Source organism: Pteropus alecto, unplaced genomic scaffold (assembly GCF_000325575.1).
Source record: "Pteropus alecto unplaced genomic scaffold, ASM32557v1 scaffold7, whole genome shotgun sequence".
Taxonomy (NCBI): Eukaryota; Metazoa; Chordata; class Mammalia; order Chiroptera; family Pteropodidae; genus Pteropus; species Pteropus alecto.
This window is the reverse complement of record NW_006494614.1, coordinates 41,192,494-41,220,339: the sequence shown is the minus strand read 5'-3', so window position 1 is coordinate 41,220,339 and position 27,846 is coordinate 41,192,494. Positions and strand designations below refer to the sequence as shown.

The following is a 27,846-nucleotide window of genomic DNA, read 5'->3' as shown; positions in this document are numbered from 1 at the left end:
TGGCGGGGGAAGAAATTTAGATGCACATCTTCTATCATACATCACAATTAATTCCTGATAGAGTTGAATTGGAGGGGGCGGGGATTAAACTACACAGGCACAAAAAGACAGTAGAAGTGAAAATATATTGATTCTCTAGAGGTGGGGAGGACTTTCTAGGCTCAAAAAGGAGATAAATCCCAATAGCGAAGATGGATATGTTGGTTCACACAAAACAAAACAAAACAGAACTGAAGGTTAAAAAAAGTGAAAATAAAAGTCGGTGAATTGGGAAAGTGCTCCAACCAAGTGCAATATACAAAGGGCTGGTATCTTTAATATGCAAAAGCTCTTACAAAGACACTAGGACTACAGGAGTACAATAAACAGACAATACAGTGAAGGAAACTAAGTGGTAAAATAATGCGATTAGAGAAATGATATATCATTTAAATTGATTTGATTCGGTTTTTTTCTTTTTTTTTTAAGAAATGCCAAATGCTGGTGGGGATGAAGTGAGACTTTCATTCATTGTGGTGGAATATAAATTAGTACAACAGATGTGTATCAGGGAGTCTTAAAATACAGAAGCTTTAGATGCTCAACATCACTAACCATTAGGGAAATGCAAATTGAAACCACAGTGAGATACCACTTCACAAACTGCTAGGATGGCCACTGTCAAGTTAAAATCAAAAATTAAGTTATATGACCCAGCAATTCCATTTTTGGATATATACACAAAAGAACGGAAAGCAGGAACTTGAACGGATATACACCCATGTTCACAATGGCATTATTCACAAGAGCTAAAGCATGCAAGCAGTCATTGAAGGATGTCCATTGAGAGATGAATGGATAAGAAGCAAAATGTAGTGTATACATAAAATGGAATATTATTCACCATTAAAAAAGGAAGGAAATTCTGACATAGGCTACAACATGGATGATGAACCTTGAGGATGTTATGCTGAGTGAAATAAGCTAGGCACAAAAAAGACAAATTCTGCATGATTCCACTTTCATGAGACAGAAATTTACAGAGACAGAAAATAGAGTGGTGGTTGCCTGGGGCTGGGCAAGGGGAAGGGGGACTGGGAGGAAGAACGGAGAGTCAGTGTTTAATGGGTACAGAGTTTCAGTTTTGCAAGATGAAAAGAATTCTGGAGATGGGTGGTGGCGATGATTGCACAACAATGGGAATGTACTTAATACCACTGAACTTCACGCTTAAAAATTATTAGGACGGTAAATTTTATGTTATGTGTACTTTACTACAATTAAAAATTTTTAAAGTTTAACAAAAAAAAAATCAGGCCTTTAGGCCAATAATTTTAAGGAAATAAGTATGAGTTTGGAAAATATTTTATGAACAAGATACCCATTCTCTCAAACTAGAAAACCCAAACGTCTAACGATAAAAGAATAGCTACATAAGCAATAGTACATTTGTAGTTTTATTTTTAAATAATGTTTATTTTCCCTATTTTTAAAATAATACAAATTCATTATAGAAAATTTGAGAAATAAACAATTTTTATAAAGATGAAAATGAAAACAATCCAAAATCCTAACATACAGAGACAAACATTGTTAACATTTGATCATCTTCCTTTGAGGAATAGTTACAAAATTGGATATGTGTTTTCTATTTATATTTGTATCCTGTTTGCTTAAACTTTCTGTGTATGTAACTATGTATACACACACATAAAAAAAGAGAATATTTATGACTTATTATTATGTACAGAAAATTCTCAATCTTAATAGATAGGCTAATTGATATAAACAAGAGTTTAGTTCCTATGTCATATTTCCCATCACAAAAACATCACCGAACTTCTAAATAACATTTCTAATACCCAAAACATTTCTAATATTAAACATTGGAATAAATATGAATTATACATAAATTTAAGAAAGATTGATTTAAAAAAATAATTTTCATTTATTTCCAACCCGCTTCTTCAAGTTCAAAATCGCTGGTGACCAGAGCCTATCCCAGCAGCGCAGCGGGCAATGCCAAAACCCACCCTGGACAGGACACTCTTCCATCACAGGGCAGGGCACTCACTCACACGAACATTCACATAGACTGGGACAATGTAGATGTGCCAATTCACCTCTCGTGCCCATCTTTGGGATGTGGGAGAAAACTGGAGTATTCTGATAAAACCCATCCAGACATGAGGAGAACATCCACACATGTAGCCCTGGCAAGGAATCGATATTGTTTTCTAATCAACAATATAACAAAACAATATTATTTGAAGACATGTTGCTGTATAAGAATGGTGCTAAACCTTCTTCATGCATTATCTTGAGGTATTATTATTCCCATTGTACAGATGAGCAGATTGAGGGTTAGAGAAGTAAGTAATTTGGTGAAAGTCACACAACTCCTGAATGATGTAATCAGGATTGGAAGACAGGCGTTCTGCCTTCACAGCCCACACTCTGAATCAAACTTTATTCTCTAGCCCATGTCATTAAACATTCTTTGAAAACATGATTTAAAAAGTTGCTGCACAGTATTCATACACCAAACATGAATTCATTTAACCTTTTCTCTAGCACTGAATAACTATATTGTTTCCAACTGTTCTTTTTAAATATAATACTTCAAAGAACATGTTTGTGCATAAATCTTTGTCTTACATTGACTGAATCTCTTATTATTTCATTAGTGTGTATACTTAGATGGGAAGTTTCAGGGTCAAAATGACAACTAGCTAAAATTTAGCAGAGTCACTGAAAATGGCATTTATAAAAAGTTTATTAATTTATTTTTTAAAATAAGGAGTTTTATGTGACAGTGCAGGGATTATATGGGAAATCTCTGAACCTTCTGTTCAATTTTGCTGTAAACCTGAAACTGCTCTAAAAAATAAATGCTATTTAAAAGGAGCGGGTGTAACAACATGGAAATAAGTTTATTGGGTTTTTTGGCTATAGTAAAGCCAGCCATCAGGAAACAGCTGGCCCTGGCTCTGCCACCTGCCAGTTGTGTGGCCTTGGGCAGGTCACTCAATCTCTTTCAGCTTCAGTTGTCTCACTTGTGAAATGAAGCTCACAGTAGTTGGGTGGATGGAATGAGCGCTGTATATTAAGCACCTGACATACTACCTCATGCTCTGTATCCTATAGACAGCAGGGCTAGTGACTGGGAAAAGGCTTTGCACTGTGAAGTGCTCTTCAGATAAGAGGGAGTGTGGGCATCCGGCTCCTGCCGTGGGAGTGCCACCCTGAGTTCCCTGGCCCTGTGAGAGAGGATTGGGTTTGGAGGCCAGGGTTGGGTGGAAGGGGCCCCTCACCCGGGGAAACGGCTTCGTGGTGGAGCAGCTGAGGTGCAGCTGGGCCTGTGGCCTGGAAGACACTCTTGTGGGTGCCTCCTCCAACAGCCCACACATCAGGTCTGCAGCTGTGTCCTGCCTCCTCTCAGGTGGGCCATGGCCGGGACTTGGCTGCTGCTTCTCCTGGCCCTCGGGTGTCCAGCCCTGCCCACAGGTGAGCTCCCTCTCTGTATCCCCCTCTGTACCCCAATTAGTCAGCCCAAACCTATTCCCTTAATCTGGGCTCCCTGTGTGTGGATGGGATGCAGGAATGAAGGACAGAGGCACTTTGGGGCCCCCTGGGGAGAGTCTCACCAGAAGGCCATCATCCCTTCCCTATTGTACTCTATCGCCCAGCTACTGGGGCCCCAAGTCCTCCTCTCCTGGAGTCCACAGTGTTGGTAGGGAGGACAGTCACCTCTTGGAGGTATAGAGAAACAAGAGCAATCTGGGTGCGTGTCCATGGGAGTGGGGTGGTGTAGCTGGGGCTGTATTATGTGATATGGGGCATGGGAAACATTGTGAAGTCTTCTCCTGTCCTTCCTTTCCCAGTATTCTGCCCTCAAGGTGCCCAGTTCCAACAGGGCTCATGTCTCATGTTCACTCCCAGCTACCCCTTATCAATGGGCTCCCAAGAGAAGTCCCAAGACTTCAATGATTTTCCAGGTGTACTTACCCCTAGTCTTCCAGGGATCAAGTCTAGAGCCAAAGGACTAGCGTTTTGAGAACTCCAGTTTCATCTAGAAGCATGTGCACATTTGCATGTGTGTGGTAGGGGAAAGTCCTTGACCTTTGAGTCAGGGCATCTCCTTGGTCTAAAGCTGGCCCCCAGAGTGTTGCCAGCTCCCCCTTGCTAGGGAGATAAACCACACCCATATGAAGCAGGGAATGCCCATGACAGGAGGCCTGAGCTCTGGGAAGGAAGCAGCCAGGGTGAGAGGGAGTAATTCGGAAAGCTTCGTGGAGGAGGTAGATGTTGAACTTAACTTGGAGAGTGTCTCTCTCTCTATAACTGAAAAGACTCGGGAGGTTGAGGTTCCTGGAGCTCATTCCCAGTCTTCTCTGCTCCTTTTGTTTGCAATGCCATATTAATATTAGTATTGATAATAATACTGATACTTATGTGCACTGGTGTTTTACATTCATGAACTCTATTCTTCACAACAATTTTATGGGGCTGGTGTTATTAACCCCATTATACTAATGGGACAATTGGGACTCAGTAAATTAAATGGATGAAGTAGGAGTCAAAGCAAGTCTGTCGAAGGCCAGGGCCCAGACTTGGTCCACTGGGTCATGTAGCAAAACCTTAGTCATAACTTCCAGGGGGTGTGGTCTGTGGCATTTAGAGTCACAGAGATCTGAGTTCAAATCCTGAGTGGGCTACTTCGCATTCACATGCTACTAGGTCAGCTATGTGACCTTCAATAAATCTTTCCCGAGCAGCCTACACCCCACGCTCCTTCGTCCCCACAAGATTCCCACATCCCTGCACCCTGGGACATTTCTTTAGCCTGGCTGCTCTTCACTCATGCTGTGAATTTGATTGGAGGTTTTAGCCTTTGAGATTTCATTTATATGGAAAAAGTATCCAACTATTCAAAAATAATATTTTGTTACATATTAAGTGAGTCATCTTTACTGCAAAGAATAAGATTGTGGAAAATAAGGACTATTCTGGAAAATATAGGACAGATGTTTGTAGTACCCATATGACTTTTTTTTTTATGAAATAGTACAGGCATATACTTTAAATGGGTCGACTGTATGGTACATGAATTATTGCTAAACAAAGCTGTTAAAAAATACTACAGACTTACAGAAAAAAATCTAGAATAATACTACAAACACCCATGTATACTCCACTCAGATTAACAAATGGCTAAAATATTGCCATATTCTAGTCAGATATTTTTTTAAAGAAACAGAAAGTTACAGATACATTTGAAGCCCACTTTATTCTCATTTCAGATCCTATTTCCTTCTCTTTCTCCCCAGAGGCAACCACTCTCCTGAGACTGGCACAACAAGGTATTATAAGTATTAATTTATGCATTTGCTGTCTTTCCCATGGCACTGAGTTCCTTAAAAGCAGGCACAATCTCTTAATTAATGTTATATCCCCAGTTCCTGCACAGAAAGTTTCAGACAGATATGACAGACAGGTGGTGGAAGGATGGATGGATGAATGGACATACAGATGGAAGGTAGAGAGAAGAGATGTAGGAAAGATGGATGATAGAAGAATTGATGAATAGATGCATGAATGAAAGGATTGAGGGAAGGAATAGTGGTTAGATGGGTAGATGCAAGGAGAGAGGGATGGATAGAATGATAGATAGATGGATGATGGAAGGATATGTGGAAACATAGAAGCCTACAACGAGATGGTGGCCTGGGAGGGCATGGACAGATCTAGTCCCCCACAGGTGTGTGCTCTCTTGCAGGTGTGGGCAGCACACCCTTCCCCTCTCTGGCCCCACCAATCACACTGCTGGTGGATGGGAAGCAGCAGACATTGGTGGTCTGCCTGGTCCTTGATGTTGCACCCCCTGGCCTTGAGAGCCCCATCTGGTTCTCAGCTGGCAATGGCAGTGCACTGGACGCCTTCACCTATGGCCCTTCCCCAGCAGCGGACGGCACCTGGACTAGCTTGGCCCAACTATCCCTGCCTTCTGAGGAGCTGGAAGCCTGGGAGAACTTGGTCTGCCACACCGGGCCTGGGACTGGGGACTCCAGCCAGAGCACACAGCCTCTACAACTGTCAGGTGGGGACAGAGCCTGAGGCCCTTTGGATGCCCCCTGTCCCTTTCACATACCCAGAAACCAGAATATGGTGAGAGGGAAGACAGGCCCAGGCCATGGAGCATAAAGGGTATCCAAGTACCAACCATCTAGATGAAGTGATGCCTGGGCTCAGAGCAGGGTGGCCTCAGGGCCCTGAATCCTGGGATTTGCAACTATGATATCTCACTCATATCCAGGCTCTGATGCATGACTTCCAAGATGTAATAATGCCTGTTCCCTCCTAGGGTTGAGATACACACACACACACACACACACACACACACATATATATATATATGTACATCAAGGTATATATATTAACCCTATCATACCAAGGCTAATATCTCTATATATATACCTAGGATTACTATCCGTATCTATATATATCACCTTATATATGACACTCTACCTATTAGAACCAAACAATAATAAAATAATAAATTGCTATCACTTACTTATTCAGTGTTTACTCTGTGCCAGGCGCTGTTATAAACACTTCATATTTATGAAGTAGGTCATATTATTTCTCTCGCTTTATAGGCACAGAAGGGTTAAGTAATATGTCCAAAGTTGGTTATTATTATTACTGATCAGATGACTTACTTCCTCTTTTTGGATTATGTCAGTTTTATCACCTTCCAAATGGGAATTTTCATTGAACAAATGCCCTACCTTCCAAAGAAGGCTGCTAAGAGAATTGATTCCTTGTCTAAAAGTGCTGAGGCACCTCAGTCTCTCCAGGGCACAGAATAGGGAACAGCAGGGCGTTAGGGAGATCTGGATCCCTTGGAGACTTGCAGCAAATGGGCTCAGGGTTCCCACTACTGGTTCATTTGTCCTTATTTCCAACATGGCATGAATAGCTGCCCTGTGCCAGGGCTAGGGAATAGCACTGGGGTAAAGGGCACAGCCCATCCCAAATCTCACTACCTTCTCCTTGGCGGGCAGGAGAGACTTCCTCAGCCAGGACCTGCCTCTGGGAGCCTCTCAGGGGTGAGTACTGGGGACCAACACCTTAGGCCCTGTTGGGCTGTGGCCTGATGGGTCCTACCGGGGGGTTGGTGGGTGTCTCCTGAAGAGGCTGCCTTGCTGCGTTGGTGCACTGGACCCTAGGCCTCTGTCTGCCAGTGGATAAGATGGGGATAGATCCTCTGACCCCAGCCTAGTTCCTGGACACCAGTTGAGATGTGCAGGTGAAAGTTAACGAAAGGGTCCTTGAAGTTCTCCTTGGGCAGCCCAGATAGACAGTCTCCACATCAGATCCTGGGGAGTCTCGGGGGAGACTGGGTGGTGGAAAGTCTCATCAACTGCTGGACAGAGAGTCACCAACCAGTCCGGTTCTCTTCCTGACCAAATAGAGAATTTTGAGCTTGTTACTCTCCTCTGCATCCCATGCAGATTCTTGCCTGGTCTACATCCCCCTGGTTGTTGGGGAATAAAATAAAATGAAGGTTAGACAGGTGTTTGTTATTATTACCAGTAAGAGCTTAGGTTAAATACTAGGAAGGACTTTCCCAGGATTTGGGGGACGAAAGGCAGAAGGAATGGCAAGGGCTGAGGGAACATTCTCTTGGGGGTCGGGGGCTGAGGGTCAGCCTCGGGGTCCCTAACTCACTCCTTTCTCCTCTAGCAGAGACGCCAGGCCAGGCGCTGCGGCTGGGGGCGCTGCGCCTATTGCTCTTCAAGCTTTTGCTGTTTGACGTGCTTCTGACTTGCAGCCGCCTCCGCGCCCTGCCCGCTGTGCGGGGGAGTCTGTCCCGAGCGCCTGGCCCGGGGGATCCCCGGCTCCCCGCCCCGCTCACGGGCCCGCAGCCTTTGCCGATAGGAGAGCCCTCCAACCCCACCGACTGGAGTCGCCGCAGTGAGGCGAGCACCACAGGCCGAGGGCTCATCCGGTCTGCCCCGCCGATGCTGCAGCCCCGGGCCACCTGCAGAGTTCACACCCGCTGTCCCGGTCCGAATCCTAGGAGCCCAGTCTGGGAGGAGGGGACGCTCCCTACAGGGCCAGTTTGGACCTGGTGTTCTGGACCTGCCCTCAATATCCCAGCTTCCAGCCTTGGAGCATTTGTATGTGATCTGCCTCCTCCTGCAGATCGGAGCTTCCTGAGTTTTGGGCTTTGTCTCCCCAACTCCAGCTAAGGGTTTTCTGAGGGAAAAAGCTGCGTCTCTCCCAACAGACTGGGAGCCACTTGAGGGTGGTAATTGACCCAGGCACTGGGATATTTGAGGTGCAATTAAGGGAGAACTTCAATGACATAAGCAAATAAAAAATATTTTAATTCATGTCTCCTCTGGGCCAAGGGAATTTGGCAGATTTAGAGGAGGCAGAGATCTGGGAAGGCTTCCCGGAGGAAGAGGGCTTCCTGAGGGTGAAACTGGGAATTGCAGAGTGGGGCTGGGAGTTGGGGAGGACACTGTCCACCTTACCCAATAGCTGGACATGGGGCAAGGCCCCTTCTCTGTCTCCTCATCCTGGCCCTGACCTCTGTGAGAGGTCAGGACAAGGAGCCCAGGAACCCAGTAAAGTGGGATGCTAGGCCTGAGGAGAAGTCTTGTACAGACTCAACGGAAGTGAACAGGGCCAGGATTATGTCCAATGCCAAGAGCATGTATGGTAATTCCAAACTTACATGTTATTAATCAATTAAGGGTCATTAGTCATTTGACAAATAGTCACTGAGCATCAACTCTGAGCCAGGCACTAAAGAGGTTTGTTTTGTTTTGTTTCCTAAAGAAGGTTCTTGTATGGATAGAATATGAGGTTTCCATGATGGAGTGTAACCGGTGTGTCTCGTTTCTCCAGAGCTGGTAGGAAATCCAGCCATTCCCAGGGGTTCCTCTCAGTAATCACTCCAAGAATTTCTGCGTGTTTTTATGTGAACCTAGATGTCCTCTGGGCAGCACAGGACAGTCTATTGGATCAATGGTGCTACCTTGGTCTTCCTTCCTCCGAGGTGGTGGTAGGGAACTATGCCTAACATTTCTCCCCTCCCCCTAATATGGTGTCAACGACCTCTCCAGCTTCCTTGTGCCCTCTCAGGGGCTGGTCGATGAAAACCATCACTGTCTCTTCTACTGCCCATCTCTCACCGACCCGTAAGAAGATTCTCCACCTCTTTTTTTTGGATTCTTTGGGATGGAGAGAGTTCTACAACTTCTGGGGATGAATCATCCACCATCCCCACAGGGCCTGCTCCTTCCTCAACACACAGACAGAGGAAGAGGTAGGCTGGGTCAGGGTGGAGCATGTCCAGCCATAGCCTCAGACTTCCTTCAGTTACTGTCCCTTCCCAGCTCTCAGCCAAGATGCTGAGCCCAGGGCTCCTGCCAAACTAATTCTTGCCTCGGTAAATGTCTTCTCATTCTGGAAGTACAGCTTCCCTTAGCTTCAACATCCCACCCCATCTTGCCCCAATTCCCCCGACCCTGCCATGCTCCAGACTCTGAACCCCCACTGAAGCTGGCTTAACATTATTTCCCAGGAGGGCTCCTGGGCCTAAATAAATCAATCAAATACCTGCCTTCTGGGAGCTCAGAATCCAAAGAAATAAATAATAGGGCAGTAAGAAGGACTGAGGTTACACACTAAAAAAAAAAAAAAAAAAAAAGATGAACTTTTTACAATCCACTCGATAAGCTTTAATTCCATTACCTCCTTGAGCTTTCCAGCAACAGGAAAGCCTCAAATAGCAGCTAAGAGGATCACTTAGTCATTCAGATAGAAACTGAGGCTCAGAGAGGAGATGCTCTCGTTGTCACTGGGACAAATCTAGGGTTACTGGGAACTAAGAAAGCTGTTTAAAGGCTGGGGACTGTTGGCGTCCTGGTCTCACCCTGGTCTCATAGAACCTACTAGAGTGGCTGGCAATTAAAACAATAGCAATAATAATAAAATTGAAAAAACAGGAGCTCCGTAAGAGCTTGCTGTATTATGACCCCAGGAGGGAAATGACGTGCAAGGAGGCGAAGAAGGCAGTGATGACGGCCTTTCACACCTATTCCAGGATCAGCGCGCCGGACCTGAACCACTCAAGCCCAGCTGGCTGTTCCGCTCCCCTGGTCCTGGTCCTCCTTGAGGGGGTGGGAAAAGATGTTCCCATTGGTCACTGAAGCCACCATCCGCTCTCTCATATGTTGAGGCTGAAAAAAAGGTCGTCCGCTCATTCGCTAGAAGGCGAACCCCTATTGGCTGCGCAGTCCGCGGGCCTCCATGGGCTCTGGGGGCGGGCCCAGGCAGCGGGAGGAAGGAGAGGGCCGGGGGCTCGCTGTTGCCCGGGTTACGCCGAGGCACGTGTGCAGTCCCGGAAGCTGCTCTGGGAAGCTGCCCAGCGCGCGCAGCGGGAGGAAACGCAGCCGGGTCTGCTTGGGTCGGGTCTGGCTGGGCCATGGAGCCATTCCCTGAGCCCGTGTCCCGGCGCAGGCCCCGCTGGCTTCTGCTGCTTCCCTTGCTGCTGCTGCTGCTGCTGCTGCAGCCGACCCCGGAGCTGGGCCTGAGCCGGGTCCACGCCGAGGAGACTGACTGGGTTCGCCTGCCTAGCAAATGCGAAGGTGAGGGGGCGGGGCCCACAGGAGTATTCTGTTGGAGGGGTGGGGCTTACAGAGAAGAATCTGCGGGTCCAGGGTCCTGGGCTCCTCAGTGAGACTCTTCCTTGAACCTACTGTGTGCTTGGCTCTATGAGGGACGCTGGGCGGGCGAGAGATCAGGTCTCGGTGCACCTAGAGTTCACAAAGAAGTAAAAACAAGCAGTTATCTTCCAGGGTAGTAGATGCAGTGATGTAGGAGCTACAGAGTTTTGGAAGTCGAGTGAGGAGCATCTAGTCCAGCCTAAAGATGGGACGAAAGGCCAAGTGTAGAGGAAAGTCAGGAAAGACTTCGGATAGGAAGCCGAAGAGTAATTAGGAGTCGGCCAGGTGAAGAGAAATAAAAAGAGAAGGTCCCACAGATGCAGAGGCCTACAGGCTGAGAAGCAAAGGCCAGGTTTGAGGAACTGAAAAGATTCATATGACTAGTCAGAAGGGAAGAAGAACCTGAGACTCTCCCCTTTGTGCCCTCACTGCAATCTAATTTGTGTAATTCACCGCCTATCCCACTAGCTGTGAGCTCAGATATTTATTCACACAGTGCCTGGTAGGCGCCCAGTAAATATTTTTGGAATAAAAATTAATAAACGGGAGGCTGTAGGTGGATGTGGAGGAAGGAGGAGGGCCTGAGGCCTGTGGGGTCACTTTGGGAGAATAAAGCCTGGGAGAACTTGATGAGGGAAGAAGATTTTAGGAGTATAGAAAAAAAGTGCATTCCAAAGACATAAGGGTAGAGGTGTGGAACTTCAGAGAGAGAGAGAGGGAGGGAAGGGGAGGAGAGGAGAAGAGAGAAGAGAGAAAAGAGCCAGAACACAAAGCAGTGATCCGGAGCTATGAAGGGCCCAGCTTTTCTTCCTCCCCTCTGTTTCTCAGTTTTCTCCTCAGACCTTTAGAGTCTCTACTTCCTTCCCACATCCCTAACTCCAGGCCCTCCAGAAAGTTTCCTATAAATTTATTTCATCACAGTTCAAAGCCTACAGCAGGCCAGATGTTCCCTAAGCACTGGGAAGTGGGGGTGGGGTGGTTTAGGGCACATAATCCTTCCATTTGAGAAATTAAAGGTGAGATGCTTCAGAGATGGGCTGACTTCACTGAGAGGTCTCCTAGTATGAGTTCCAGCCTCTACTTTCTCCCTTGCTTCCCTGAATAGACAGAGGATTATGATGCTTTCCATTCACTATTTCTCTAGGCCTAACTGACATCCTTTGCGGGTTTCACTTCTTCTTCTCTGTTTTCTATTTTATTCTGATACTAAAGAGCCGCTACTGTTTCTCTCATTAGTCTCATAGCCTAAGAAGCTCACATTTCTTTTCTGTAAAGGCATTCACAGACTTATAGAAGCATAGAGCTGGCAAGAGGTTGTTCTAGTCCAACCTCATTTTGTAGGTGATTGGTAGAGATTAATTTAAAAGGGATTTTCAGTCACAGGATGGCTTGGCAAACTCCATCCGTTAGGCTTCTCTTAAGAGCGTATATTTACTTTTATTTATTGTAGTTACACCTTTGTTATTAAATGCTTACTGTGTCTGGCCCACAAAGCCTGCCTTCTGGTTTAGTAGCCTGAGTGGAACGGGCCTTGGCACAGAGGAAGAACTCACCCAGAAAAAAGAATGGGTGGATGTCCATGAAGGTCTGGGGTCTGTGCCATGAGTCCCCTCCAGGTCTGGTTCTGGGTGGGATCTCCAGAGGGGTTCTTGAGGAGGTAATGTTTGGAAGAGTTAGGAAGCAAGGTTGTGGTTAATGAGTATAAGAGAGATGGCTTGATGGGTTCGAACCCCCTGGGCCTGGAATACTGCATGTTGAGGGCGTGGGAGAAGGGAGCAGAGGAGCCAGAAAAATGATGACCTTGCATAGAGTACGGAACAGAAGAGGGGAGAGAGCCCAGGTGGTCCTGGATGGAGAGCCAGGGAGATGAGACACTCTCAATTCATTGTAGACTCTGAGATCACCAGCTTATATTTAAAATTTTTCATGTATTCCAAGTTCTCTAAGCCATGTAGTAATGCATGTTATAAAATTTCACCAAGCAGGCCTCCAGGGGATGCATTTGTTTTAGAGGTAAATTGGTTTTCTACCAAACTCTGTTGTCAGTGTTATAACAACGCTGATGGCAGTTAGCCTGCAGACCATGTTCTATTCAGAGGCATCAGAAGCTGCTCAACCACAAACACAGTCTCTCAGCAATATTTATCACGTATCCAACACGTAGAGTCCCAGACTAGAGCAATACAGAAAAAATCCCGTACATGATACTCATTTTGGATACTCTGTTACCTAATTGGAGAAATACAAGAAATGACCGAAGGGCCTTAGTGAGAGCCTTTAGATCCTAGAATGAAATCAAGAGCAGGTGGGATTAGTCCAGATGGGTTTCCTGGGGGTAGGAGGCTTTTAAGATGAGAGGTTGGGGGAAAGGGCAGAAAAGCCCCAAAGCCCCTAGAGGGCAGTAAGCACTTTCCTAAGGCCTCAGGTACTTCACACCTCAGTGACAGCATTCTTTATGCAGTGAGAATTATGTGTTTATATATCTGGAAGGGAGGGATCTTGTTTTCATTTCTGAATCCCCAGACAGTGCCTAACACATAGGGTTGCTTAATAACTATTTGAGGAAGAGTAAGAGGAAATGAAGAAATAAATGTACAGAAACAATAGAAACAAGGCCTCCGGAGGGTATCGAGCAAATTAACTTGGCAGGAATAGAGAGCTGGTGTTGGCACAACATATGAAATCCAGTGATAAACAGCCATAAAACACATTTGGGGGACAGTTGGGGAAATTTCAATACAGACTAAGTATTAGATGATCTTGGAATTATTGTTAAGTTTCTGAGTATCAGATTTGTTTTAAAGTTAGGTAAGAGAAGGATCCCTGTTCTCAGATGTGTGATGACATATTTAGGAGTGAAAGATCATGATGTTTGCAACTTACTTTCAAAATGGTTTAGCAGAAACAATGTATTAATGTTGAGGTAAATTATTATATTATCACATTGTCCTATATATTGAAGAGAGGTTGTGGTAAATCACTAACAACTCTTGAATATGAATGGAAGGTATATAGTTACTCATTGTACTCTTTCGGCTTTTCAGCCTTTCTGTATGTTTGAAATTTTTTTAAAGTAAAATGATTGCAGGAGTTGGGGGTAGGAGCTGGAAGGAGCTTGGAGAAGTGAAGTCAGTGAGATAATGGCCAAGAGTGGAGATGGGGCTGTGGATCTTGGAGCCAAATTTCACCTAGAGAACTCCATTTGGTGATCTGGTTCTAACCTCTTCTCTGCCCTGAGCATTGACTAACCCAGTCTGGGAAAGGTGTCCACTTGGGTCTGTTTTGCTGGGAGCTGGCTGCCATCAAAGGCACATGCACTCAGTACACTATGCTGTCTCCCTTCTCCAGTGTGTAAATATGTCGCTGTGGAGTTGAAGTCAGCCTTTGAGGAAACTGGCAAGACCAAAGAGGTCATCGACACAGGCTATGGCATCCTGGACAGGAAGGCCTCTGGAGTCAAATACACCAAATCGTAAGTGAATGGGGGACCCACTGTCCTGGCCTGCTTTGTTTCTCGGGGCTTCAGTGGCTTATAGTTCTCCTCTTCCTTCCAGCCAGGCAAACCCTCCAAAGGGAGGCAGCTCTGAGACCTAAGTTTTACCCTTGGTTCTACCCACAACTAATCGTGTGACCTTCCTAAATCCCTCAATTCCTCTGGTCTTCAATTCCTTATCTGTAAAAGCAAGACTTTTGGACCTTATCAGTGATTCCCAGACTCTTGGATGTCATGGACCAATGCAATTTTTTAAAATATTGGTAACACAGGATTGCCAACTTTAATTTTTCCAGATATAAATATTAAAAACACTCCCCCCGAAAAAAACCTTACATCAATTAGTATCATCCTTTCAAAATGAAATGATATTTTCACATCAAAAGCTAATACATTTTGCTTTATAAAACAATCTACTAAATCACTGAGCTTTATAAAAAATTTCCTTCCCATAGAGCTGTTAAAATTTTGTCTCTCTGGTCTGTGTTCCAGCATTTCAGAGCCCCCAGACCAGATGACCTATCTTCCTTCCAGCTCTGACTTCCCGTTGGTGAGATGTGCAGGTGTTGGGTAGCAGGGCTGGAGGGACGGACCACTGGTCCCTTGGGGCTAGGAAGGGAACTCAGTTCCTCTCGTGCTGCTGTCTTGGCAGGGACTTACGGTTAATTGAAGTCACCGAGACCATTTGCAAGAGGCTCCTGGACTATAGCCTGCACAAGGAGAGGACTGGCAGCAACCGGTTTGCCAAGGTAGGATTGTGCTTGTTCTTCCTCTCCGCTGGGGCCAGGCCTGCATGTGGTTAAGGTATCTGCTGGAGTGGGTGCAATTTGCCCTGAGAGCTTCCCTTCTTGGCCTCTTCTCATTCTTTGTGGATTGCTGTTTACACTCCTCCCCTGCTGGGTTGTCTGACTTTTCCATGGCATAAGGTCCTGCCTCAGTTTCAGACAGACAGAAATGCCCCAGGGTACAGCTTCCATGGAGCCTAAAGTACTTGTACAGGGAGAAGTCAGAATGTGAGGGTTTAGAGGAGATGTCAGAAGATTCTTGGGGATGTAGGTGGTGATTGCCCTGTCCCTCCTCTGGGCGCATAGGACCCCTACCTCGACCTCCCATCTGGGTGACATTTAAGGCACTTACTATGTGCATGAAGGCTTCTTTCCCTGGATAATGAACTTCTTACAACAAGGCCCATACTTCTTTGTCTCTCTATTTTCCGTGCCTGGCACATTTCTCCACCTAAGTACCCTCCTAGCAAAGGAAATCAGTCAGAAAGCCCTGGGAAACCTAGAGGGACAGTCTCAAGCAGCAAGAAGTCTTAGATTTTAGCTTTAAAATTTGTATGAATTTTGTACCCTAATTGGTAATAAATCCATGTTTGCTTTAATGTGAAAATGTTTAAAGTAATTTTACATAACAAAAAAATTAGAAACACGCTAATGTGGCCCTTCAGTGGACTACTAAGCAACTGGAAAACAAAGAATGAGGTAACTCTTTATGAATTGAACTAAAGTTATCTCCAAGGTGTATTATTAAATAAAAAAGGCAAGGTGCAGAGTAGTGTGTATGAAAATTACTGCTCGTGTAAAAAGTGGGGGTGGAGAAGAAGAGGATATATTTGTATGTCTGTTTGCTTGTATTTGCATGCACGATCTCTGGAAAAATAGAAGAAATAGATAGTATGTTGTCTCCAGGAAGAAGCCTAGGTAACTGGAAGAAATATTTTTTATGGAAGAGTCCCTTCCTACCTTGCCTGTGCCCTCTTTCCACCAAGGAAGAATCAGAGGTTACTGGGCCTGGATGTGGGGGAGTGAGTGTGCCCAGCCATAGTGATGGGGCAGAGCCAAGACATTTCCTGGAAAAGGAGTATATGTTCAAAGGGCCTGAGGGCAACAGCAGACCTTTTGGAAAGGATGAGATGTGGGGAGGCAGGACAGAGAGATAGAGAGAGAGAGAGAGCGCATACATGTGTGCATGCGCATGTATGCACGCATGTGTGTAGAGGGGTTGGAGGAGACAAGCCTAAAAGATGGGAGAGGAAGGTGAGGTCAAGTGTGAGAAGGCTTAGAGGGTCTTGACTTCTCAAAGCTAAGTCCTTGGGCCTCCAACACCACCTGGAGTGGAGGGCAGGAAGTAGAGAAGGGACTTTGCCTCTCATGTCTGGTCACCTCTTCTAGGGCATGTCAGAGACTTTTGAGACGCTTCACAACTTGGTACACAAAGGGGTCAAAGTGGTGATGGACATCCCCTATGAGCTGTGGAATGAGACCTCTGCAGAGGTGGCCGACCTCAAGAAGCAGGTACAGTCCCTTCAGCCTTCAGAGGTTACTGTGCCCCACAAGGGTGGGTGAGGATTGGGTCTATGGCTGTGGGAGGCCACCAAGGGCTGACGACATTTCTCCTGTCTGCTTCAGTTTCCTCAGGAGAATCACAGCCACCTGCCTGTCTTGCAGTGGGTTGTGAAGCTCAGTTGAGCTCTGGAAGTCAGTCAGTGCTGGGGCTTTGCCAATGTGGGATGTTGTAATTAACAGTGCGACGTGCTGGTGGAAGAGTTTGAGGAGGTGATCGAGGACTGGTACAGGAACCACCAGGAGGAGGACCTGACTCAATTCCTTTGCGCCAACCACGTGCTGAAGGGCAAGGACACCAGTGAGTCTGAGGGAGGGAGAAGGCAGGGCAGCCCTAGATTTTATTGTTTGTCCCGCCTCAGGGGAGGTGGGTAGGTAGAAGACAAAAAGAAATAGAGGGTGTCGTGGGATCTCTGCCCTCAGGGAGCTTGATGGGACAAGGTTGGGTAAGAGGCACTGAAACCAGGTGCAGAATAATATGCACAGAACTCAGATTCCCCCAAAGGGGCTTGGGGGCCACAGTGGGGTGGGCGATAGGGACTTGGACGTCAGGCACCAGTTCCAGTTGCCACTCTCAGCAGCTTCCCAATCAGTACTCCTCAGCCAGGAAAACATTCTGTTGAGGGTATCTCTCCTCACCCCAGGTTGCCTGGCAGAGCAGTGGTCTGGCAAGAAGGGGGACACAGCCGCCCTGGGAGGAAAGAAGTCCAAGAAGAAGAGCAGCAGGGCCAAGGCCTCAAGTGGCGGTGGCAGCAAACAGAGAAAGGAGCTGGGTGGCCTCGAGGGAGATCCCAGCCCCGAGGAGGATGAGGGCATCCAGAAGGCATCCCCCCTCACACACAGCCCCCCGGATGAGCTTTGAGCTTAACCCAGCATCTCCTGATCGGAGACGGAGATGGAGACCCCAACCTGGAAGGTGAAGAATCTTGGGCAGGGCTCTGGCAGGCAAAGACAGCTCTTCCAGCCTCAGGTCCTCCCTGCCTCAGCTGTGTTCCTGTTGGGGAAAGCCACAGCTCTGGGAAGAACTCAGATCAGCTGCAGTCAGCCCACTCCAGCCTTTTCTTTCTGCCAAGCATTTTTCTCCTGGCAAAGCTTCAGGCAGGCCATGCGATTTGAGGACTGCCGAGGACTCCATTGTGAACTCGAGGGGCAGGTGTCAGAGCTGGGCCCCAAGACTGGAGCCCTCCAAAGCCCTTGTGAAGGGCACGCCTGGCCTTTACTTCTCACTCTTCCCCTCACAGGGAAGCAAGACTGCAGGCCTCAGCTCCTCCTCTCTGCTCACCCCTCCTGTGGACACCTTGTGCTCTGCCTGACCCTCCCCAGGGCTCACAGAGTAAAAACCTTTTGGCCTTCTTTGTTCTGATTTCTGAGTCACCTTCAGCCCCTCAGAGGGGCCTGGAGCCCCTTATTGCTCTTCCCTGCCCCTCACCTTGGGGCGAGTCCCAGCACAGTGCCCTTGGTCTCCCTGAGCTCCCCAAGCTTGGAGCAGCCTCACTTGTGCCCTGGACACTTGGCTGCCCTCATTCCCTCTCTCCCTCCCTCCCTTCCAAAGCCTTCCTGTTTGTTGTGTAAAGTTTACTGGTAGCCCCACCAGCCCCTGCTCCTCATTCTCACCTCCATCTGGCCCTGCCTGTTCTTGAACCTTGCTCCCTGATGACCACACCTGATTGATCACTCTGCCCTTTTTAGCTGTTGTGCCTGGAGCCCGAAGGGCAGGACACTTCAATCCCCCAACAACAGTTGGTTATACCATGTTCTCTGGGAGCAAGGGAGGAACAGGAAGGCTGGTCTCTAGGGAGGAAGAGTGGGACTCAGGCACCTGCCCAGCCTGTCCTGAGGGCAGGGATCAGGGCATTCAGTAGCAGTAGCGATGACAACTGCACTATTCACAATGCTCTAATTTTACCCCTTACAATGCACTCAAGGAGTGAGCGCTATTAACTCCATTTTGTAGAAAAGGAAACTGAGGCTCAAGTCAAATGATGTTCCCAAAGTCCTGCTGTTAATAACTGTACAGCTGGCACTCAGACTCTACTACCCCACAGCTGGCACTCAGACTCTACTACCCCACAGCTTTCAGACTCTACTACCCCACAGCTTCCAGGACGCCATCCCCCAATACCTGGCACTGGCAGTGTGATTCATATTGAATTGGTTTGGTTTCTTGGTCTTAACCCACCCCCAGCACCACACCTCTTTTAAAAGGAAAGTAGGAAGCAGCTGTTGCTGCTTAGAGTGAACGCTGGAAGGTCTCTCCAGCGCTGCACCCCCACCAGGCCCCCTTTGAGCACCCACACAGACTCCCTCACACTTCCTGTGCTGGGCCCAGTTGGTAGTAGGGGATGCGCTGCTGAAGAGCCCCAGATTCTTCAGCTTCTGGTGAAGAGGCTCAGGTCTGAACAACGGGGGATGAAGGGTTCCCACATATCCTGGGCTCAGCCCGTCTTCTGTTCCCCAACAAGTGGGGGCAGCCAAGGCTAGAGAAAGTAGAGCAAACTGGAAGTTTTTTATCTTCTGGCTCGTGAGGTTTAGAACAGGTCCTTGAAGGATGATACTTTTTTCGTCTAGCCTCCCATGGCCCCATTTCCAGGACCGATACTGCCCCCTGTTAAAAGGGCTGTGAGATTCCAGCCTAGACTCGTGTTGCAAACTGGACTTTGTTCTGAGCATAAGAAATGATTGGGGGTGGGGGTGGGTCTGGAACCCAGGGCTGGAGAACTATTTGCAGCCCCATGGATTTCCAGTCTGATTCCCCCATTCTGTCACTAACCCTAACCCATAGCACTTCAGTACCTGTCTTATATTTGTCCTCAAAGCTTCATTGATCTTTAGAGTAGGATGAGGCAAAGATCTGTCCCATTACTGGGGTGTTGGCCCAGTGGTCCAATCCCAGGCCCAGACCAGAGGGCAGACAGCACTGTGACTACTTTGCTCTTTGACCTGTGGCTGTCCCATGATAGCTCTCTCCCTCCCCCCAGCCCCCAGAAGGGTCAGGCATGTTACACACTCACTAGCTCTCTACCCACCCGCTCCAGCAGGCAGCTTTGACCCTGGCCCAGCTTAGAAAAGGCAAAAGGGAGGCTCCAGCTTCCCAAGTTTTCTTTTTTTTTTCTCTCCCAATACATATACAAGCTTTTCTGAACTTGAATATTGCCTCCCACTTTCCCACACCCCTTCCTTCCATAAGGTAAGGGAACTGCCTGAGAGCTCAAGGTAACCTGATTTTAGTTCTTATTAGAAACCGTATTATAACATGGTTTTCCTACATTCACCTGGATATAGAATGCTTGTTAAACATACAGCTGTTTGGGCCCACCTCAGATTTGCTGGGTTGGGGACCTAGGAGCTTGTCTGCTTAACAAACATCTCTCAAGGTCCTTAAGATGAGGCCAGCTAGACCCCACTTCACCAGGAGAAACTCGGGAGGGAATTTCTAAGAGAGAGCAGGGCTTCAATGAAGTCATACTATCAAGGTCTTGTCCTCAGAAACACGACTTGTCAGAATGCCAGAGGATCTCTGTTGGAGACTTCCATCCAGAACTACAAAGGCCGATGAACAAACCCTAAAGCCAATTTGTTCCGATTTGATGATTAAAATAACCATAGGCCCAGATAGTCAAGTCTCAGGGGTCGGGCTTCTGCGTATTTGTTTCCAACGGCAGCTCCTAGAAGGCAAACTCCTCTCGTTATTTCCAAGTCCCTGGGTGGTATTCCCATGCAGCATCGTTTTGACAGTTAGAAAATGATGCTCTTGACACCTTTGATTTCCATCTGTCTGAAAGTTGTTTTGATATGTTTTGTTAGAATAAGACATTTAGTCACCAGAATTCCTGACAGAAAATTATAATAAATATGCAAACCCATGAAGTTTGAGATATGAATGGCAACCCCTTAAATATGGAGCCCTTGTGCAGTGCACAACCTATCCAAGTGTTCACAGCAGCCTCACATCACTTAGTTGCAAGTGCTAACAGAATTGCTCTTATTTTTTGATCTTGAGAAAAAAAAAAAATTTTTCACAACAGATGCATGGGCTATGCCTAACTTTTATGGAAAGACTGGGTACTAATCTTAGTGTCAGAGCTAGCTGAATCTCTTGAATATCCCAATGGCCTAGTTTGCTTTAAGGAGTTTCACTGGATTAATAATAGAAGCCATTTTTTTTTTTGAATGCATACTATGTGGCAAGCACATAACTCTACATGCTTAACTCATTTAATATGGCTGTGATCTCCACAAGACCATGGATTTTTTTAAATATTGAAGTAAAATACAGAGAAGTGCACATAGTGTATACAGCTCAATGAATTTTTACAAACACCATCCAACTCACCAGCATCCAGATTATGAAACTATTACCATCACCCCAAAAACATCTTCCAATACACCCCACAGAAAGAACAGGGATTTTTGTCTATTTTGTCCCCTGTTGCATCCCCAACACTTAATACAGTGCCTGGCACAGAGAAGTTTCTTAATAAATATCTGTTGAATGAATGAAGCACATAAAACAAGGTCACATGTTAAGTGGCCCAACTAGGTTGAGCCAAATGAAATGGCTTCAGTGTCCTAGGTCACAGCCATAATGCCATAATACCCTGAAGCTATAGCTTATTGGCTTGGAAACCATCCTCCCCTTATATAACTCTCTTCTAGAAGGCAGACCAACTGCTGTCCACTAATCTATTAATATCTTCAGAATTTAATGTCAGTAATGTAGTAATGAGTTAACCTTCAAGTCTTTCTACTTTGTCAAAGTTTACAGTTGTGTATAGCTTAAAGCCAGCTTGATCCTTATGCTGGTTTTTCTCTCTATAAAAGAAATCCAATTTTACTCTTTTTCTAAAAGTGTACTCTCCATCTATTAAGGTACAGGCCAACAAATTAAAATTTCACAATGTGATCGTTGCTGCACATTGGGAGAAGCAGACTGACCCCATTCCAGGGGTGATGCCATCTATCACCACCAATCCCCACTAAAATATAAAAGATTCTCTGAACAAAAAATAAGACACTCAAAATGCCAGATGTTATTTTGTTACGATTTAATCACCAAAATAGTCTTGGTATTTTACTCTCCAACTCACTTAGATGTGATGGTATGTTTTAAATCATCTGTTTCATGAGCAATGCTTAGCCTATTACCAGGGCTCAAAGAGTGTCATTTTTATGTGGAAAAACAGCAGATCAGCATATACCAAAGAGATATTAGTGGAGGTTAACACACCTTAAAACTGCTTTTAACAAAGTGTGACATGGTCAAAGAGAACCTCTCTTCAGACACATCGGTGCAATTCTCATAGGTGCACTGAGCTTAATAATAAATTAGTTTTACTACCCAATGGTATAGGGACCAGCCTTACATTTACTTAATGAGACTTTATTAATAAACAGATTAAGTCTTATTTGGTATATTAAAAAGTCCAAAAAGGGATTCATTGTGATAAATCTGCTAGCAGAGTCCATGGGGGTAGATGGTTTCCTGCCCCTCCCACAGCATCCCAGTGTTCAATCTGGGTAGACACAGTCAGCAGAAGAGTTTTCTCAGCAGCTTGGACTGGAGTTCAGAGTCCATCTTCTGAAAAATGTATTTCTACTTGTGCCAGGATGTCACCAGCTCTCTACCCACCACTCCATTTGTAGTTACTGTATGTACATAATTCCCAATTCTAGGATTTTAATGTGGCCTGAAATTTGAATTGCCTTGAAGTATGTCTGGTGGCAGCAATGTTCCTAAGCTCTTTTTTTTTTTTTTTGTGGGTTCCTTTCATTGCTTCCAGAAGATTCGTGGAGGGAAGGGATAGAGCCAACTGGGAATAGGTGATCTCACCCACAAGCCCAAAACACGGCTGACATGTCAAGGGATAGAGCCACCTGGGGATAGGTGATCTCACCCACAAGCCCAAAGCACAGCTGACATGTCAAGGGATAGAGCCACCTGGGGATAGGTGATCTCACCCACAAGCCCAAAGCACAGCTGACATGTCAAGGAATGTCCAAGAAAGGATGCATCCCTTCAGGGATGTTGCAGCCCTAAACCTGGTGCCAGAAACAGCATGAGCTGATTTCGAAGCCCCAAAGGGCTGTGGTTGAGACAAGAGAGAAACCGGGTCCCTCAGGTGAAGCCCTAGCTGGCCCAGCCAGCCTCCGAGGACATTCATGTTTGATCTTGGCTCTGGTTGGTGTCAAGGCCCCTTGCTCTGACTACCGGCTGCAGCTGGACATATGACCCCTGACTTGGTACACACCTCAGTTGCTGCCACTGCTGTCCTCACTGTCGGAATATGCACCAAGCTGGCTCAGGGAAGAGACGCCGGAGGTCCTGGGAGCAGGGTCAGCAGGTTTCCCGTTCTTCACAGTGTCCAGGGCGGGTGCTCGCTGGCCTTGAGGAGTGCTGCGATCCAGGTCTGTTTTCTTCACCACGACGAGGCCTGACAGCTGGGGCCTGCTGCCAAGGGTGCCCACGCTCCGCTCCCAGCTTTCCACCTTCCTCTTTGCCTTCGGGGCCTCGTCCAGGATGGCGGTGGGGTTGGACCGAAGGGCAGGCTGGGGCGGGGCGGGAGCAGCATCATCTTCTTCCGAATCGGAGTCCTCCAGTAGTCTTCGTTTCTTAGCTTCTTCCACCAATGCCGCCGTCTCTCTCTCATCCTCCTCCTGCTCCTGCTTCTGTCGCTCCTCCTCGGACAGGCGGTGCTGCCGCAGCATGGCCTCAAAGTCCACGTGGGCCTGCCGCTGGTTCAGGTCCTTGAGCTCCTGCAGGTTCTCCAGTACCTCCATTTCCAGCTTGGAGTCCTTGGTTCGGTTCTCCAGCACCTTCATTGGGTTGTTCAGCTCCTCGTCCTCCCGCTCCTTCTGCACTCTCTTCTCCTCCTCCTCCAAGAGCTTCTCAGCCTGGAAGTTTCGTGTGGCTCCGTGCTCCATGGTGTAGTCTGTGTTTTCTGGGTCTGTCTTGAAGGTGATCTCTGCCAGGCAACGCGTGCACTTGATGTAGAAGCGGAAGATGGGCAGCCCCAGGTAAACCTCGTTCTGCACCGTCTCTTTGCGCGCGTTGAACTTCTTACCTTTATAGATGTATTCTCCGCACGTCTTACACCTCATGTTGAAGGGGGCCATCAACCGCACCACGTACTGCCGGTCTTTGGGGAGCTTGAGCTTGGGGATCTTTGACGGGTCAAAGTCAGGGGGATAGTATTTGTTTAAAACTTTTCGCTCCGACATCTTCGCCTCCTACAATTCTCACAAACGCAGAACTGCTTAAGCTCGCTGTTTGCCGAACGTCCCGGACTGACCCTGGCACCCTTCTGCTTGCGTTACTTCCTTATGCTCCTATTATTGGCTGCAGTATGCACATCTTGCCTTTTTCATTGGTTTGAATCCCCGCCTGTCAAGGTCCGAATCCTTCCGTCTTCTCTCCCGAGTTGCAACCTCGGTAGTGCGCGACAAAGGTTCCGGGGGCCGTCTGGATTTGGAGAAGTTATGAAGAGACGCCGCGCTAGTTAAGATTTTGTTAGTGTTACGGCGTGACTGCTGCTTTTGACACTCCCTTTTGTTCATTCTTTTATTCAGCAAATAAAGCGCTCAGTTTTGAGCTCTTACTCTGTGTGCTGGCCTCTGGAAACCCACACGTTCCTGTGTTCCAGCACTCCTGTGGGGACTGGGGGGCAGTTACCACGGGCTACACAGGTCGCGACAAAGGAGCACCGTGGACGCCACACCCCAAGTTTACCTTGAGATACAGGCAGGCCCAAAGACCAGGCTTCAAACCTACCTCCCCCATACACGCAAACTAGCTCCCAAATGTCCCTCCACTGCCCGCCTGCGTTTTCTCTTTAAAGAAGACATCCCACCTCATTCCTTCCCCAGCCTCCTCCCTTCCATTTTTTTTTTTTAAATTGATGTAACGTTGGTTTTTAACGTCGTATACGTTTCAGGTGTACAACTTTATAGGTCCACATCTGTATACACCATCTGTGACCACCAAGTCTAGTTTCCACCCATCACCATGTAAGTGATTCCCTTTACCCATTTCTCCCCACCCACTTTTCTTTTGGTAATCATCAATCTGTTCTCTGTATCTGTGAACCGTTTTAGTTTGGTTTTGTTTGTTTTTATATTTCGCATATGAGTGAAATCATGTTATTTGTCTTTCTATGTCTGACTTAACTTCACTTAACATAATATCCTCCAGGTCTATCCATTTTGTCCCAAATGACAAGATTTCATTCTTTTTTTATGGCAGAGTAGTATTCCATTCGGTATATACAGCACACCTTCTTTATTCATCTGACAATGACTATTTAGGTTGTTTTCATATCTTTGATATTGTAAAGAGTGCTGTAATGAACATAGGGGTCCATATATCTTTTCAATTCATGTTTTTATATTCTTTGGATAAATAGCCAGAAGTGGAATAGCTGGATTATATAGTAATTCAAGTTAAAGTTTTTTTGCAAACATGTTTCACATTTGGGGATAAAGAATTTAGTCTTTTCAGCCAATTTCAAATAATAAACGTCGCATATTTTAAAAATCGCTTCTTCTTATTTTCTATTAAGTCAAACTATAAATTGATTTATATTCTGTGACCTTTTGTTCCCTGGTCCAGGGCCTCAGGTTTGGGTTACCTAAAATTCACAGAGAATAACTAGGTAAAACAAAAGGCAGCTTCAATATATTTCAGTGAGCAGAGGACATGAACAAATAATTTAGAGATGAAGGACTGCAATTATTTGGTACACTTGGTAGTAATTAAAGAGGATTACAACAAGTAGATACAATTTTCTACTTAATGAAACATCAAAAAATAACATCTTCATGTAGAGAAGAGTGGAAACAAATATTGATTTTGGGTGACATTGTTAATAGAAAAATTCCATTTGGAAAATAATTTGATCATAATCATCCATGTGTTCATTCTCTTGAAAAGTTGTGGGAGCATTTTAAATGTTCAGAACCTGGGAAATGATTAAACAAGTTGCAGCACATCCACTCAGTATAGCCATTTAAAACACGCATAAGAACAAGTAATTTATGGTCAAGAGAAGAAAATATGAGATTTTTTTCAAAGTCTAGGAGTAATGGAGTGGATTTTTCCTCAGAATATTCTGATAAAAGAAAACTTTTGATAGTTAAAAGTAGGGAAAAAAGTTAAAAAGTGCATGAAATTTCACGACACTATAATCTTGACATTTTAACAAATGACTGGATAAGAAAGAAGTCAAATAATTATTAATTTTGGAACAAAAACCTTGTCTTTGAATGGAAAATACATTTAGAAGATACTCATAATCTGTAATTTTTAAATTCAAATTTACTAACATTATTTTTAAAAACCATATTATGGTTATGTTGGTAAAATGTTATATTACTCAAAAATCTTAAGCATATTTAAATAAAAACCAAATATTCAAATAAAATTCCTTATCAGTATGGAGAGTATGGCCTTTAGCCTTTTAAAGGCTGCAAATCAATCACAAAAAGTCTATACAAACATTCAGAGGTATGCATTACACCAAAAATTTTAAATTTTGTTTTAAAACAGGAATGGGGAGGGAAGAAAAACTGAAATAGTTTCTGGAAAAGAAAAAGTTTTCCTGGGAAGGTTGTGAGGAATCATGTTACAATCATGAAATCAAAAAGCAAGCTACTTAAATAGTTGTTCTAGGTAATTTTTTCCTTTTTTTCTTAGGTAATTTTGTTTCTAAATGAAACAAAAAACAAAATGAAAAAATTTTTTTGGATCTAGTTTTATTAAAGAGCTCTGGAGTCTAATCTTTGAATGACAATCTCTAAATGAAAGAGTGGGCAGAGATGTCTAAATTTACATATCAATGCTCTTCTCCCAGGCTTTAATATTATTTATATAACTACCAGGAGAAGAAGGTATTCGAAATCACAGGAATACTTGTCTTTGAATATTGAGACCCAAAGAGTCTTGTGAATCTTATGACCTGTTGACAAGACTATCCTGGTTTTTTAAAGGTGACATTTCCCAACAGCATTTAGAGCCCTAAGAAAATCCCAGGTTTATCTCAGATCCATTCAGAGAGGGTTAAGAGGTAAAAGTAAATGAAAAATAAAGCAATAGTAAGGGAAATAACAAATTGCCCTAGGCCACTTAACTGTTCAGATATCAAGCCAATCCATTTATAAATAGTGACAAATTATCTCTTTATCATTTTGGTTGTTATTCCAATTTAACATCATTCTTCATTTCCCACCCAAATTTCTTAAGTGCACTTCAGAACTCCATTATGCAAAAGTAAATAATTTAGTAGGTCTATTTTTCCTTAAAATTTCATTTCTTATACTATGACCAAATTGTAAGTTAACAGGCATCACTATCAGCTCATCAATTTCCAGCCAATTACTTTCCTCCTGATTTAGGGTAAAATAAATATCAAGTTTATTTTAACTAAAGAATGCATTAATTCCTACACAAGGAAGAAATTAATTTTCTTAGAAAGGCCTCATACTTTTTAAAAAAGCCACCCTATATAGAGAGGTAGTTATAGATTATGCCTTGATGCAAAGACATAGCACACAGATTGCTGCCTGCAACTGAGAGAATAATTCTTAACATGGATTTTTTTCAAAGTCTAAGAGTAATAGAGTGGATTTTTCCTCAGAATATTCTGACAAAAGAAAACTCTGTGTTTACTTGCAACTCCCCAATACAGTACCTTTGTAAGCCTGTTGCTGAAGAACTGTCTGTAGGGTCAGCATAAGCACAAGGCTCCTAGACTTGGACGTATACAAGCCTATCTGAGGCAGTCTGTGTGCTAAGGTTAAGAATGGTCTTTGGGGTTCCTCCAGCTCCCAGATTCTATAGACAATAAAAGGGTGAGGGGAGGAGAGCTCCTTTGTTCTAAATTCTATACCTCCCCCTTTCTGAAGCTAGAAGAACAAAGACAGGTGGGGAAGGCTGTTCTTGCTGTCTTGGACTTTGCTGGGTGGCATCATCTTTCTGAATCCACCCCAGTCCAGAGTCTTGTTAGGTTGAGACCTTTCTGCTTTGGGAGGAAAGGTAGATGTACACTAACCTAACCAAATGACCAATTCATGAAGTAACAATGAGCAATATAATAGCAAGAGTACCAAGCAGTCCCACCACTGAACCTGGACTTCCCACTCTGTAAGCACCTCCTGGAAAGCAGATGGTCTTTAGAAGCGTGCTTGATTGTCAAGGACTTGGAAGAAAGGACCAGACTCCTTAGGCAGCTCATAGAAAAGCTTGATGGGTTACCTAGAGGAAGAGGAGCACTTGCCTCCAGATGGGTGGATG

General features: G+C 45.4%; 3 protein-coding genes across 6 annotated transcripts; 2 read left to right on the top strand and 1 right to left on the bottom strand.

The window, feature by feature from the left end:
- Positions 1 to 3,348: 3,348 nt before the first annotated feature.
- Positions 3,349 to 8,347, top strand: PTCRA (pre T cell antigen receptor alpha). The gene is made up of 4 exons (XM_025042772.1): positions 3,349 to 3,486; positions 5,759 to 6,079; positions 7,047 to 7,091; positions 7,732 to 8,347. The coding sequence occupies exons 1-4, from the start codon at positions 3,429 to 3,431 to the stop codon at positions 8,235 to 8,237; spliced, it is 930 nt and encodes a 309-aa protein (XP_024898540.1). The 5' UTR covers positions 3,349 to 3,428; the 3' UTR covers positions 8,238 to 8,347.
- Positions 8,348 to 10,340: 1,993 nt separating this feature from the next.
- On the top strand, positions 10,341 to 20,429 carry CNPY3 (canopy FGF signaling regulator 3). 3 transcript variants are annotated; one of them, XM_015600314.2, is made up of 7 exons: positions 10,352 to 10,646; positions 14,073 to 14,196; positions 14,710 to 14,767; positions 14,844 to 14,966; positions 16,392 to 16,514; positions 16,746 to 16,863; positions 17,207 to 20,429. In XM_015600314.2, exons 1-7 carry the CDS (start codon positions 10,484 to 10,486, stop codon positions 17,422 to 17,424), a joined length of 927 nt encoding a protein of 308 aa, XP_015455800.1. In that variant the 5' UTR covers positions 10,352 to 10,483; the 3' UTR covers positions 17,425 to 20,429. The 3 variants fall into 3 exon arrangements, 2 of the variants coding, with proteins under 2 accessions (XP_015455800.1, XP_006926605.1); XM_006926543.3 differs by lacking the exon at positions 14,710 to 14,767 and having other exon boundaries at positions 10,359 to 10,646; positions 14,870 to 14,966; XR_003044485.1 differs by lacking the exons at positions 16,746 to 16,863; positions 17,207 to 20,429 and having other exon boundaries at positions 10,341 to 10,646; positions 14,870 to 14,966.
- Positions 20,430 to 21,592: 1,163 nt separating this feature from the next.
- YJU2 (YJU2 splicing factor homolog) lies at positions 21,593 to 23,894 on the bottom strand. Of its 2 annotated transcripts, none has more exons than XM_025042889.1 (2): positions 22,437 to 23,894; positions 21,593 to 22,372 (listed from the first exon to the last, which is right to left on the bottom strand). In XM_025042889.1, exon 1 carries the CDS (start codon positions 23,778 to 23,780, stop codon positions 22,812 to 22,814), a length of 969 nt encoding a protein of 322 aa, XP_024898657.1. In that variant the 5' UTR covers positions 23,781 to 23,894; the 3' UTR covers positions 21,593 to 22,372; positions 22,437 to 22,811. The 2 variants fall into 2 exon arrangements, with proteins under 2 accessions (XP_024898657.1, XP_024898658.1); XM_025042890.1 differs by having other exon boundaries at positions 22,501 to 23,894.
- Positions 23,895 to 27,846: the final 3,952 nt, after the last annotated feature.